The following is a 15,362-nucleotide window of genomic DNA, read 5'->3' as shown; positions in this document are numbered from 1 at the left end:
TAACAAAACGGAAGTTCTTGGTGGCAGAACGAACACTATGGCGTGTTTTGCAATAATCATGGGAAAACATTATAAAGGGTAGAATCTTTTGAGTTTAATTATTTTATTTCATCGGCATTCCAGGATTTTCTTGCTGTTCATGCAAATGCCACTCTATTCTAGTTCCTATGTTATACACACTAGTGCTCCACAAGGAACGTTTACGTCTCCCCTTCCCTTCCCTGGGTTTTCCCCCTTCCCCGACCTGAGGCCTGCCCAAACGTCCTCCCAACCGCTTACCAGAGTGCTAGAGACCATTCCTCCTGGTCCCCGATGACGGCCTCCTGCCACCAGACATCCCACTCCTGGCCGTCGGCTAGCTGCCACTTCCCGCTGGGTTCGAGCGGGAGACTGACAGGGCCTACACAGATGAGGCCCGGGAGTTAAAATCTATCCACCTCGGCCTCTGCCTGCACAAGTAAAACTGAAGTCAATGGGAATCGGTGGGGGGGAGGTGGGGGCAGGGGGAAACGCTCCACTGGCTGGAGTAATACCTAGCACAAAGGAAGATGGTTGTGGTGGTTGAAGGTCAATCATCACAGCCCCAGGACATCGCTGCAGGAGTTCCTCAGGGCAGTGTCCTAGGCCCAACCCAACACCCATAAATGAAAAAAACTCCCACCCCAAGTTAAAATAGGGGCTATGGGAATGTGTTATCAGGGAAGGTTATTGAAACAAATATTGAATTTGGGTTCAGGAACGAGCTAATTATGTTTCTGGAGAAAGAGGATAGATGTATGTGACGAGAGGATGGGATGGTTAGATTGAGATCAATCCAAAAAAAAAAGCAGAACAGTTAGGCCAAATGTCTTTTTTTTGTTCCTAAAATTTCCTATGTTCCTTATCATTTATGTGGACTTCCGTAAGCCATTTGAGCAGCTAATAAAAAGATAATGGGCAGGATTTTCATTGGGCCGTGGAGGTGGGATTGGAGACGTGTGGGGGTTTAAAATCTCAAAATCGGGGAGCACAAACCCATCCCGCCCCAACCCACCTCCATGCCAGTTTCAAAGGAGGTGAATACCTGACCTGTGCTGGGACCCGCCTCCCCGAGGTGGGAAGGGGATTAGTGCCAATTAATTGCCTGTTAACAGGCAGTTTTTAGCGTAATCCCTATTTTTATTGCTGAAGTGTGGGATTCCCGACGGCTCCAAACCACGCGAGGTGGACCATCGGGCTGAAGGGCTTGGAGGGTTCGAGATGTCCGGTGTTCAGGTGAGTGATGGGTGCATGAGTTCAGAGGAAAGTGTGTTTGGTGTGTGTAAAGTGTTTAAAGAAGTTTTACTTACATTTACTTACCTTTATAGCCTTCCTTCCTTCAGGTCTCGGGAGTCCCTAATCTCACCGGCACAGAAAGTGGAATGGCTGCGAGCTGTCAAAAGTTGCAGCATTCAGCTTTCTGTTCCGGGGAGATCTCTAAATCAACCTGAGAGGAAGGAATTAACTTGGAGTACAGCTTATCAGTGTTTGACAGCTTCAAACAGCTGTCAAATGCTGATATTGTTGGCCTTCGTAGCGAGAGGGTTTGAGTACAGGAACACGGATGTCTTGCTGCAGTTGTACAGGGCCTTGGTGAGACCACATCTTGAGTATTGTGTGCAGTTTAGGTCGCCTTATCTGAGGAAGGATGTTCTTGCCATGGAAGGAGTTCAGCGAAGATTCACCAGGCTGATACCTGGGATGGCAGGAATGACGTATGAGGAGAGATTGGGTCGATTGGGCTTATACTCACTGGAGTTTAGAAGAATGAGAGGGGATCTCATTGAAACTTATAAAATTCTGACAGGACTGGACAGATTAGATGCAGGAAGGATGGTCCCGATGGTCGGGGAGTCCAAAACCAGGGGTCACAGTCTAAGGATAAAGGGTAAGCCATTTAGGACAGAAATGAGGAGGAATTTCTTCACCCAGAGAGTGGTGAACCTGTGGAATTCTCTACCACAGAAGGCAGTAGAGGCCAATTCATTAAATATATTCAAGAAGGAGTTGGATATATTTCTTAAGGCTAAAGGGATCAAGAGGTATGGGGAGAAAGCAGGGTCAGGGTACTGAATTTGGATGATCAGCCATGATCGCATTGAATGGTGGAGCAGGTTCGAGGGGCCGAATGGCCTACTCCTGCTCCTATCTTCTATGTTTCTATGTCTATGTTTCATCTGTCAAAAGCTTTTGACAGATGATATGTCAATCTGTGACATCACCTGTTGCCGGGTGGCCCTTAAGTGGCCTGCTGAGCCCATTGGGCGGGCTCAACAAGGTTAATCAAGTGAAAATCCAAAGATGTGCGGGTTAGGTTGATTGGCTATGATAAATTGACTCTTAGTGTTAGGGGGATTAAATACGTGGGGTTACGGGGATAGAGTGGGATATGTGTTGGTGTAGGGGTTACGGGGATTGGGTGGGATATGTGTCGGTGCAGGCTCGATGGGCCGAAATGGCCTCTATCTGCACTGTGGGGTTTCTGTGATTCTGTGAAAATCGCATGGGTTGGCCACAACTCGATGGAGGCGGGACTACAACCCCGAAAGTTGTAGTCCCGCCTCCTACACGCCTCCTCAATCAAAATCCAGCCGCGTGGCTCAAGTAATGCAAAGGCATCTTACCAGTTAGATAGGATATTAAATTAGTCAATGAAAGTCGCATCTCATTTAAGGGAACTAGTAGATTTATTTGAAAAAGCTGAACAGGTTTTTGAACCAGAAGTAAAGTGAGGGTATGCATTTGGAGTTCAAGCTGGAGAACAGTCGACATAATCTATGAACAGAGTCATAGGAGCAGAAATAGTCAATTAAAAATACTCAAGAAGGACAGGGTAGAAGTCATTGGGTGCAATATTTGATTCAGAAAGCTGGAATTGAGCTAGAAATGAGGCTCAGATTGAAAAAAAGAAAGACTTGCATTTATATAGCGCCTTTCACAACCACCGGATGTCTCAACGCGCTTTACAGCCAATGAAGTACTTTTGAAGTGGAGTCTCTGTTGTAATGTAGGAAACACGGCAGCCAATTTGCACACAGCACGGTCCCACAAACAGCAATGTGACGATGACCAGATAATCTGTTTTTGTTATGTTGGTTGAGGGATAAATATTGGCCAAGACACCGGGGATAACTCCCCTGCTCTTCTTCGAAATAGTGCCGTGGGGGATCTTTTATGTCCACCTGAGAGATCAGACGGGGCCTCGGTTTAATGTCTCATCCAAAAGACGGCACCTCCGACAGTGCAGCACGCCAGATTGGGTGTTCACTTTGACCTAAATAGTCCAAATATTGAAGCTTGGATTTTACTGAATTAAACTGAGCTTCCACAATTGAAAAATAAATTTATTTAGAAAGAAGTAAATGTACAGCTGACTTAAAATCTCTTGAGTTAAAGGAAAATCACAGAGATTCATGTGCAGAGTTATTAAATAGTTATCTGACTACTGTCATTTTACATTTTGAAGATTCTGGTCCAAAAATCCATGGCTGTTCCAGCATACTCACTCTGTAACTTCGGCAGAATGGCTAGAAGCTAGGCCGAGACCCGGATATTCTGGGTCCTGGATAGTGCAGAGGTTTCTGGGATGGCCTGTTAGGAATAGAGCCTCCACTCAGCCCAAGCACTGCCATTGACGTAGGGAGGTGGGGCCGGGGGCAGGGACTTTGAATGTCAGAGTTTCTGCGCCCTGGGTTTTCATTGGGACCTAGTATATGGTCATTGGAGGTATTCCTGGTGAGACCAGGTGTACCTTCCTAACGGGACCAGAAATGGGGCCCACCCAGGAGTTCAAGCCTGGAATCCAGGGAACAAGGTGCAAGACTTTTCTCTGCAGTTTTTAAAGCAGCTTCCTTACAAAAAGGGGGGCACTCAGTTTTTCCCATGGGACCCGGCACACCCTCTCCCAACCTGGCACTCCTTGGCGGGCACTCCATTTGTGTCCCTAGTGGCGCGGGCACCCACCATTTCTCTTCTTCTTAGGCAGTCCCTCGGAACTGAGGATGACTTGCTTCCACACTAAAAATGAGTTCTCAGGTGACTGATGAGTCCAATGCGGGACCTACAGTCCCTGTCACAGGCGGGGCAGACGGTGGTTGAAGTGGCGGGTGGGTGGGGTGCTTGGGTTGACGTGCGCTCCTTCCGCTGTTTGTGCTTGGCTTCTGCTTGCTCCCGGCGAAGAGACTTGAGGTGTTCGGCGCCTTCCTGGATGCTTCTCCTCCACTTTGTGCGGTCTTGGGCCAGGGAATCCCAGGTGTCAGTGGGGATGTTGCACTTTTTCAAGGAGGCTTTGAGGGTGTCCTTGAAGCGTTTCCTCTGCCCACCTGGGGCTCTCTTGCTGAATCGGAGCTCCGAGTAGAGCGCTTGTTTTGGAAGTCTCGTATCTGGCATGCGGACGATGTGGCCCGTCCATCGGAGCTGATTGAGCGTGGTCAGAGCTTCGATGCTAGGGATGTTGGCCTGAGCAAGAACACTGATGTTGGTGCGCCGATCCTGCCAATGGATTGGCAGGATCTTGCAGAGGCAGCGTTGGTGGTACCACTCCAGTGCTTTGAAGTGCCTGCTGTACATGGTCCACGTGCTGATTATGCAGGCCTTGAGTGCAGACCAGGCACTGTGGACACTCTGGGCTGGATTTTCATTGAGGAGTCAGGTAGGAGGCGGGACTACAACCTTCGGAGGTGTAGTCCCGCCTCCATCGAGTTCTAGCCAACCCACGCGATTTTGACTTGATTGACCTTGTTGAGCCCGCCCAGCGGGCTCAGCAGACCAATTAAGGGCCACCCGGCAACAGGTGATGTCACAGATTGAAATTTCATCTGTCAAGACCTTTTGACAGATGAAATATCAGCATTTCACAGCTGTTTGAAGCTGTCAAACACTGACAATCTGTACTCCAGGTTAATTCCTTCCTCTCAGGATGATTTAGAGATCGACCCAGAACAGAAAGCAGAGGCTGCAGATTTTGACAGCTGGCGGCCATTCTGCTTTATGTGCCGGTGAGATGAGGGACTCCCGAGACCTGAAGGAAGGAAGGCTGTAAAGGTAAGTAAAGGTTAGTAGAACTTCTTTAAACACTTTACACAGACCAAACATACTTACCTCTGCACTCATGCACCCATCACTCAACTGAACACCGGACATCTCGACCCCTCCAAGCCCTTCATCCCGACGGTCCACCTCACTAACTTGGCGTGGTTTGGAGCCGTTGAGAATCCCACATTTCAACAATTAAAATAGGGATTAGGCTAAAAACTGCCTGTTAACTACCTGTTAACAGGCAGTTAATTGGCACTAATTCCCTTCCCGCCTTGAGGAGGCAGGTTCCAGTGCGGGGCGGCTACCCGCCTCTTTTGAAACTGGCATGGAGGCGGGTTGGGGGCGGGATGGGGTCAGGACCCCCGATTTCGGGATTTTAAACCCCCACACACCTCCAATCCCGACTCCACGGCCCAATGAAAATCCAGCCCTCTGTGTCTCTGAATCACTGGGAGTCGTCAGGCTGGTTGTGAGGCGCAGGCTGAATAGAGCTTTCTTAGCAGGGTCTTTGAGTGCTCCAGCGTTGATTTTCCTGCGGCATTGCTTCTGTTGCCGCCACTGTTTTGGGACTATGTTGATGGAGATGACAGAGCGGATTAGGCGGTGGTCTGTCCAGCAGTTGTCAGCTCCTGTCATGGCGCGGTGATGCGGACGTCCTTGCGGTCTCTCACTAGGACGATGACGTAGTCCAGCAGATGCCAGTGCTTGGAGCGAGGGTGTTGCCATGAAGCCTTGTACTTGTCTCTCTGATGGAACAAGGTGTTAGTTATGACAAGGCCATGTTCTAAGCATTTTGTCAGGAGGAGGGTACCGTTGGAGTTGGCTTTTCCTACTCCCTCTCTGCTGATCGCACCTCCCCAGAGGTCTGTGTCCTTTCCAACTCTTACGTTAAAGCCGCCAAAGAAGATCAGCTTGTCGCCCGTTGGGACTCAGGACAGGGATTATTTGAGGCTGGAGTAGAATTCCTCTTTGGTCTCGTCTGTGACTTCCAGTGTTGGGGCGTATGCACTGATGACCGTAGCGCACTGGTTCCGGACTAGGGTGAGCCGTAGATTCATGAGGCGTTCGTTTATTCCACAAGGGGAGTCTCTGAGACGTTCAACTAGCTCATTTTTTATGGTGAAGCCTACCCCTTGGAGGCGGCGTCATTCTTCAGGTTTGCCTTTCCAGAAGGTGTAACCACCGCCTTGCTCCTTGAGCTGGCCTTCCCCTGCCTGCCGGGTCTCGCTTAGGGCGGCGATGTCTATGCTGAAACATCTGAGCTCCCGGGCAACGATAGCAGTACGGCGTTCCGGTGACCCCTTGAGGGTCCTGACATTCCAGGTCCCGAACTTCATTTTAAAGGGTGGAAGATGCCTGTGCGTGAATTCTTTAATGTGGGATGGCCGTTGCACACCAGCTACCACACAGGCTTGACAGAGCAAAGTCTTGGTCCAATGGCAAGGGGATCCAAGACGATTGGACACCAGGCTCTGCTACATCAGCCTAGCACACACACACAAACATACTCCTACTGTCCTACTCCCTCCTTCCCGCAGATCCTCTCTGCCTGGGTTTCATAGGCTGCAGTGTGGTCCTCCCGACCCCGCTGCTGGTCCACGCTGCGCCACTCCTGGGCATCGACCTCACTGCTGGGCTCGTCCTTGCCCCTGGGCCTCGTCCTCGTCCCTGGGCCCCGTCCTCGCCCCTGGGCCCCGTCCTCGCCCCTGGGCCCCGTCCTCGCTCCTGGGTCCCGTCCTCGCCCCTGGGCCTTGTCCTCGCTCCTGGGCCCCGTCCTCGCACCTGGGCCCCGTCCTCGCCCCTGGGCCCCGTCCTCGCCCCTGGGTCCCGTCCTCGCCCCTGGGCCCCGTCCTCGCCCCTGGGCCCCGTCCTCGCCCCTGGGCCCCGTCCTCGCCCCTGGGCCCCGTCCTCGCACCTGGGCCCCGTCCTCTCCCCTGGGCCCCGTCCTCGCCCCTGGGCCCCGTCCTCGCCCCTGGGCCCCGTCCTCGCCCCTGGGCCCCGTCCTCACTCCCGGGCCCCGTCCTCGCTCCCGGGCCTTGTCCTCGCTCCCGGGCCTTGTCCTCGCTCCCGGGCCTCGACCTCGCTCCCGGGCCTCGACCTCGCTCCAGGGCCTCGACCTCGCTCCCGGGCCTCGACCTCGCTCCCGTCCTCGCTCCCGGGTCCCGTCCTCGCTCCCGGGCCCCGTCCTCGCTCCCGGGCCCCGTCCTCGCTCCCGGGCCTCGTCCTCGCCCCTGGGCCCCGTCCTCGCCCCCGGGCCCCGTCCTCGCCCCCGGGCCCCGTCCTCGCTCCCGGGCCCCGTCCTCGTTCCCGGGCCCCGTCCTCGCCCCCGGGCCCCGTCCTCGCCCCCGGGCCTCGTCCTCGCTCCCGGGCCCCGTCCTCGCCCCCGGGCCTCGACCTCGCCCCCGGGCCTCGTCCTCGCTCCCGGGCCCCGTCCTCGCCCCCGGGCCTCGTCCTCGCCCCCGGGCCCCGTCCTCGTTCCCGGGCCCCGTCCTCGCTCCCGGGCCCCGTCCTCGCCCCCGGGCCTCGTCCTCGCTCCCGGGCCCCGTCCTCGCCCCCGGGCCCCGTCCTCGCTCCCGGGCCTCGACCTCGCTCCCGGGCCTCGTCCTCGCTCCCGGGCCTCGTCCTCGCTCCCGGGCCTCGACCTCGCTCCCGCGCCTCGACCTCGCTCCTGGGTCCCGACCAGCATTTACAGGAAAATTAAGGAACCTCTGCCTGTCTCCAGAAAGTTCATGAGGATCAATGGTTCTCAGGGGACGTGATTCTAGTGTAAGTGCTAGAATTGCTGGCCCTGGATTTCCGTAGCCTCTATTTTCCTAGTACCCCAGTCTTATTCTAATGAGCAGCATCTCATGTTTAACACTAAGGCTTTGACACTGTATTTAATTGATCTGGATTGTCACCTTAGTCATACTTCATAAAGTCTATTTTCTGACAGTATACCCAAAGCTCTAATAAATTCTCTGCGGACAGAACCATGCATCTTTCCACTGTAATATGTTTAGGTTTTAATGTTAGTAATGATTTGGCAACATTAATAGGACAAATGCTTAATGTGCTTGTATGACATTCCTTTATCTGCTACTTTAGCAGATGGCGTAAGCAACTTAAAATAAGTGGATTAATGCCTGTGTTATAATAGTAGGTAGTTACGCACTTACCTGCTAATATTGCCAACAGTCATATCTGGGCTCAGATGGCATCTTCCATTTATTTACATTTCTATTTTGATTTGATTTATAATATTAGATAAATAGGTATTTTAGAAACAGAGGCATTATCCAGTCGATGGTGAATAAATGATTAGTTAATATGGTTGTTCAAGTAAATGGATTTTTGGCTCCTAACGGGATAGCTATGAGGTTAAGTTTGAGAGCTGCGCATCATTCAACATCAGTTGAGAGTGTTTTGTCAGATCTCAGCCAGAAGCATTCCTTCCCAGATGAGGAAGCCAATTGACATAATTAGATTCAGCCCACTCAGACATCATCTCCTGCTGGCAGCTAATGGATGGTCATTGATACCAGATGTGGAGGTGACTGGAAAGTCTTGTCTCCTTCCCTGAGGAGCAGTGTTAGGGGGCATACTGCCAGGACATGTAAAGGGGATAAAATGGAAAACCAATTAAGTTGTTTTTCTTCTCGTTCTATCTCTACAGACCTCCTGCCAGCATGCAATGGGGAAGGAGTAACTTTCGCTTTCTTGGAACAAGTTTTGGACATTCTACTTGAATACATTTTGAAAACATTTGACAGATCGACAAAAGTAATAGATTTCCACTACCCTGATGATCTCCTCGAGGGATTTAACTGGATGCTGGATGAACAGCCAAACTCTTTAGAAGACATTTTGGTGACTTGCAGGACAACACTAAAATATGCTGTGAAAACAGGTATCGAGAGGCATGAACTCAGAACTCTTCATTGTGTGTTGTGAGCCAGAGTGTAATGTAGATTTCTTTTTAGTGTAATTTTTGCCTAATTATTACTGTACAGTTTGGTCAACAGATAAAGCACATGTAATAATTGTCACAAACATTTCACAACGGTTTCCTTTAAATCATCATAGCACATTACTTTTAAGATGGATGATACATGGTAACAGCAGATAAAAACTATGTGACTGTGGCAACCCAGCTGAGAAATGGTATAACTCATCACACGGGTTTTCTGGATTGGTGTATCATTCACTGCATGAACTCATGGCCTGAATTCACGGTAGTGTGAAAATCATTATCTACTCCACTGACAGGCTATTTATCAAGAGCATTCACTCTGCAAGCCTGGTAGCACTATCTACAAAGTACTTGGTTCCAATCCACAGCATCATGTGGGTTGAATCCCAGTCTTGAGCGACATTCAGGCTCTTTTGTCTTTGTTGACTGAATTTTTGGCAGTGCGCAAGAGTTTTGAGTGCTACCTGTCATGGAGACGGGGGAACGGAGAGGAGGAAGAACACAAAAACTCAGAAGGGAGGAGTAGACATCCTCCCAGCCTACTGCTTTCCAGTTAGTTTATTTGCTGCTTCCCAAGTTTTGTGAGATGTGTCCCCACCCTAGAAACAATGGGTTAGGCCTCGCTCAGAGATGCATAGCTCCTCTTAACTAACCACTGAGCACCATTGACCACCGATCACCCAACCTCGCAGCATGGCGGGAACAAGCAGCAGTGGAAGACCTAGCAGGGGAAGAATGGGGACTATAAAATGTAAAATACGCACAGTGAGTTTAAAGTTACTGCCACTTTTTTAAAAATGCTTTTGACTATTGCCCATCCAATTTTATGAATTTTCCTCCCATTTTGGAGATGGGAACAAGCTGTCATACTTCACCATTCCCCAGCAAAGGGGATGGTCAACCTACCCACATCTAGGCCTCTCCCAATCATGCTCTTCAGCTAGTCAGTTATGGGTGCATAAATGGTGATTTGGCCATTAGTTTTCCTTGTCTCCTTATGTGCGTGGCATCTGCTCACAGCTTCCTCCAAATGGAACTGCTTTGATCAGCAGCTTACAACGCAGGAAACAGCAGATGTAATTCTTTTGTTTCACCATTCTATGGTAGAATGGAGTGAAGAAGTATCTGCTACACACCCTACTTTTTATTATTAACAGGCTCTGGGGTGAATGGGTAGATACAGAGAAACTATAAGCTCTGGTGGTGGAATCTAGAACAAGGTGGTACAATCTCAGAATTAGAGCTGGGCCATTTAGGAGTGAAATCAAGAAGCACTTTTTCATTCAAAGGGTAGTGGAAATCTGGAACTCGCTCCCCCAAAACGCTGTCGATACTGAGTCAATTGAAATTTTCAAAACCGAGATCGATAGATTTTTATTAGGTAAGGCTGCCAAGGGACAGGTAAATAAAATTGAGGTAGAGATCAGCCATGATCTGATTGAATGGCAGAATAGCCTTGAGGGGCTGAAGGGCCTACTCCTGTTCCTATCTAATAACTGAGATGAACACATTAGTGTTTTTCCCATTTATTCCTCTGTTTTTAGAAACGTGTTCTCACTTGCAGCTTCTGCATTCATCAATGAGCAGGGATCAGTTGATGGTCAAAGAGAGAAATACACTGTAGCCCGAGTGGACAATGGTTTTTTTTCAGCTTGTATATTGAGTAGATGATTTGATTGTAGCATTGAAGAAGCACTGAGGCTTAGGGCTGCATCAGTAAATCTGACATAAGCAATGTCTCCAACCCATGTTTAACATCCTCTCCTGATAATATTCCTTTAAGAAGTGTCGACTAGCTGACTTGACAGTTTCTCAGCTGGCACAGTAAATAAAAACCAGAACCTTGGAACAATCTGTTCCTTTATTTGTATACTTAAAATAACAACCAAAGCCAATTATATTGCTGCTCTTTCACACATTGGAAGGTCTAAGCTTGGCCTTCCAGGTCATTTTGCTATAGCTGTCCTTTAACACACAGACAGATTTTAAAAAACCTAAAAGGCCAAGTGTGCACGACGAATGTTAATGAACTTGCATCACCATGGTTACGAAGAGCTAATAAATTATAAGTATCAACTCATTTGCAATAGTTATACAACATAATGGCCCTCTTCACACAAGAACAACACAATTCTCCAATGCTGAATGGTATAATAGCTTCTTTCATTGCATTACAATAAGTTGAGATCCATTTTAAATTATTTCAACTTTCTGATATCATTGTCGCACTTCAATCTTTTTAAACACATGGGCAAAATTTTCCAAGAGCTTGTACCAGAAGGTCATCGCACTGGTGGCGCTGGGTCTGGGACAGCATTGCCCATGGTGTTTAAAAAGATTGAACTGTAACAAGGACATTAGAAAGTTGGAATGAGTGCCATATGGTCTTGGAAAATATGGCAACATTTCTCTCTCACAGATAAGCCACACTGCACCTTCGGATCTGAGAATGTATGTCTGAGGCTGCTTAGCCCAGAGTTAACAGTTTAATAGTAGCACCAGGAGGGGGGATTTGTTTAGCTTTCTCACCAAATCTTCTGTGGATCTAAAAGATGGAAAACACTGAGGACCCAACTTGTAAAAGCTAAAACAACTGATCGAATTCCATTACAATTAAAGAACTCAAAAAACAAGGAGAGAAACAGCTACAATTTATCCTTTTCAAGCGCTAAACTTTCTTCAGGGAAACTAATCAAGCTAACTCCTTCCTCCATTTTCTCCTCCTATACAAGGCTTTCACACTAGCTGTCCTACTAAAGGACTGGTCAGCTGTGCTCCAGGCATGACGCTCAATGTTTCTCTGCTGCAAAATCAAAACAGATTTTTATACCATATTTTCCATTGCTTTACTTCTTCAAAGAATATCAAACAGAATTTAACAATCTTATCAATTTAGCACACAATGAGCTGATGCCTTGTAATATCTGCATTGCCCCACCTCCAGCTTTCACACATACCACCCAGTCTGTTTTAACGTGCTAATAATCGTAAATAACCTTTTAGCCTGCTATTACACTGGGATGAGTGCACATCAAACATATCTGAAGAGATTCCATGGAATGCTAATGAGACGGTAAACATACGTTGCCTGAAATCCAAGCTCCACAGCGCCTGTTGACAATCTAGTACACAATAATTAAAAGTACAAATCTAATGCACACACAGATCAAAAGAGAACCATGTCTTTATGCCAGATGTGTCTCTGGGCAGCCATTTAACAAAGCAAGTAGAATCCATGTTAGATTCAACCTACCAGGTATTTGAGCCTGATAAGACACAAAAAAACCTATGTTTGACGCAGTTATAGATATTTTGAAGCCCTTTATATTCCAGTGTTACTGCCAATGACAGCCTGAGGTTGATGAGAATGCTGTAATATAAATGATGCAGTACTGCCATCGCTGCAGGTGGCGTTCTGCCGCTCCTTGGGAGTCGGTAGTTGTCACTAGTTTTTGCATTGCTCGTCTGTATGATCTTTCCCCAGCAGCCACAGTTGCCCTTGCCCAATCGTGCACACGTATCGTTGTTTCTGTGTTGTCCCCCAGAAATGTAGAATCTGCTACACCGTGTAAAAGGGACAGATTCCACTGCACCAGCCGCTCTGATGTATTACAGAAATGTTTCTATTTTAAGCAGTTTTGTAATACAGAGGGAATATCAAATACTGAGCTTGGTATTGAAACTTTTTACTGCAATCAAATTATGTGTTTGTTAAAAGTTGAAATTATGGTGCATTATACTTGTATCCTAATGCCAGGTTGAACCACAATATTTCTTTTCCAACAGTCATGCGTGGACCAGCTTTCACCCTTATAGTGCACTAACTTTACAGCATTGCTCCTCCCACGGGGAATGTCCAACAGCTAGAAAAAGAAAGTCACGAATCATGACTTTCAAACAACTGTGTGTGTGCAAGGTAGTTCATTGGTTGTCAGTCCTGTGCCATGGAATGTACAATGCAATATAAATGGAGCAGATTCAAAAGTCAAGGACATTATAGAATGGATTGTTCTCGTGGTTCTATGAGACAAACATACTACAGGAAACTTTGTGATATCTGGCACCGACGGGACCGGCGTGTTGCCGATCTATCAAAACTGCCAGACATACAAAGTTAATGTTGAAGCATACGGAGGTTTTCATCTCCGTATCTGACAACAAACACTGTTGCTTAGCAACAGCTTCTAAAGAGTCGGCTGCAGCTGCAAGCATCTCTAGCTGAAGCTGTTGCTATAGCTACAGACCTTGCAGTGGCTGACTGGGGGAAAAAAAGAACGAGATCTAAAAAAACTTACAGAAAACAGCTCCTGATTTTTGCCATTAGATCGAGTATTCCGGACATACAACCTCCGGATAAACCAAAGTTTCCTGTATATTATAACAGACTTCATTAGAAAGGGCCTTTTTAATTCAACACACTTAAGGAAAACAGCCACAAATTAAAATTAATATCCAGCTGTTATTGTTTGTTCACAGGTCATCCCAGATATTTCAACCAGCTTTCAACAGGATTAGATATGGTTGGCCTTGCTGCTGATTGGCTTACCTCCACTGCTAATACTAACATGTAAGTGTGCCTTTGTTGCTGTGAATTGTATAAAGTGCCTTGTTTTGTATCGAGGGTCAGCAATTAATTTTACACCTCCTCAACCTGTGAGATAGCAGAATTCATTTGCTCTGTGCAACTGTATTCCCAGTGAAATTATTTGTATTACAATATGAAAGAAAAGCACATATATGGACGTTGGGTGAGGACCAGAACAGATTCAACTGTGAGACCTGTCCTTGGTTGATTACCTTGCCAACACTCGAAGCCTGAGCACTCCCATGAAAAATGGCCGACTGCACCCATGGAGCCTTCCCCAAACAAGAGTGACCATCTTCAGGACAGGAAGGGGATTTTATTTTTAAATATTACTTCTATTGGACTCTGACAGCTCTCAGTTTCTGAAAGAATATATGGCTCCTATGCAATGAATTTGTTCAGAGAGGACCCGTTGTCAGAGTTCAATGTGTTTTTAAAAATTTATTCATTAATTTACAGGATGTGGGCATCGTTGGCAAATCCCATCCCTAATTGCCCTTGAGAAGGTGGTGGTGAGCCGCCTTCTTGAACCGCTGCAGTCCGTGTGGTAAAGGTACTTCCACAGTGCTGTTAGGGAGGGAGTTCCAGGATTTTAACCCAGCGACGATGAAGGAACAACAATATACTTCCAAGTCAGGATGGTGTGTAACTTGGAGAGGAACTTGCGGCTGCTGCCCTTGTCCTTCAAGGTGGTAGAGGTTGTGGTTTTGGGAGGTGCTGCCGAAGAAGCCTTGGCGAGTTGCTGCAGTGCATCTTGTACACTCTGCAGCCACGGTACGCCGGTGGTGGAGGGAGTGAACATTTAAGGTGGTGGATGGGGTGCCAACCAAGCGGGCTGCTTTGCCCTGGATGATGTCGAGCTTCTTGAGTGTTGTTGGAGCTGTACTCATCCAGGCAAGTGGAGAGTATTCCATCACACTTCTTACTTGTGCCTTGTAGATGGTGGAAAGGCTTTGGGAAGTCAGAAGGTGAGTCACTTGCTGCAGAATACCCAGCCTCTGCAATCATCACCGAACATCCCCACTTCTGACCTCCTTATGCAGGGAAGGTCATTGATGAAGCATCTGAAGATGGTTGGGCCTCAGACAGTGCTCTGAGGAACTCCTGCAGCAGTATCCTAGGGCTGAGATGATTGGCCTCCAACAACCACAACCATCTTTTTTTGTGCTAGGTAAGACTCCAGCCAGTGGACAGTTTTCCTCCTGATTCACATTGACTTCAGTATTACTAAGGCTCCCTGGTGCTACATTTGGTGGAATGCTGCCTTGATGTCAAGGGCAGTCACTCTCATCTCGCCTCTGGAATTCTGCTCTTTTGTCATGTTTGGACCAAGGTCTGGAGCCGAGTGGTCCTGGCGGAACCCAAACTGAGAATCGGTGAGCAGGTTATTGGTGAGTAAGTGCCGCATGATAGTACTGTCGGCGACACCGTCCATCACTTTGATGATGATTTAGAGTAGGCTGATGGGGCTGTAATTGACTGGATTGGATTTGTCCTGCTTTTTGTGGACTGGACATATGTGGGCAATTTTGCACTTTGTCGGGTAGATACCAGTGTTGTAGCAGTACTGGAACAGCTTGGCTAGAGGTGCGGCTATTCCTAGATGTAAGTAATCCTTTCAAATAAAATTACCATCATTTTCTGAAGATGGTCACTCTTGTTTGGGCAAGGCTCCATGGGTGCAGGCAGCCATTTTTCATGGGGAGCTCAGGCTTTGAGTATTGCCAAGTTATTCAACAAAGGACAGCCATCATAGTGGAGACTGTTCTG

General features: G+C 48.0%; 1 protein-coding gene across 1 annotated transcript in view; it reads left to right on the top strand.

Annotated features, from left to right (window-relative positions):
* Positions 1 to 15,362, top strand: part of LOC147117092 (glutamate decarboxylase 2-like) — a 161,382-nt gene that overhangs the window by 35,187 nt on the left and 110,833 nt on the right. The window contains exons 4-5 of the mRNA XM_085987737.1: positions 8,711 to 8,944; positions 13,484 to 13,574. Of these exons, the coding sequence (XP_085843863.1) occupies positions 8,711 to 8,944; positions 13,484 to 13,574 (325 nt within the window). The remainder of the gene's footprint in view (positions 1 to 8,710; positions 8,945 to 13,483; positions 13,575 to 15,362) is intronic.

This window comes from Somniosus microcephalus, chromosome 5 (genome assembly GCF_052327205.1).
Source record: "Somniosus microcephalus isolate GS21.2 chromosome 5, FLI_Smic_1.0, whole genome shotgun sequence".
Taxonomy (NCBI): domain Eukaryota; kingdom Metazoa; phylum Chordata; class Chondrichthyes; order Squaliformes; family Somniosidae; genus Somniosus; species Somniosus microcephalus.
The sequence above is the reverse complement of the archived record's forward strand: the minus strand, read 5'-3'. Positions and strand labels throughout refer to the sequence as shown.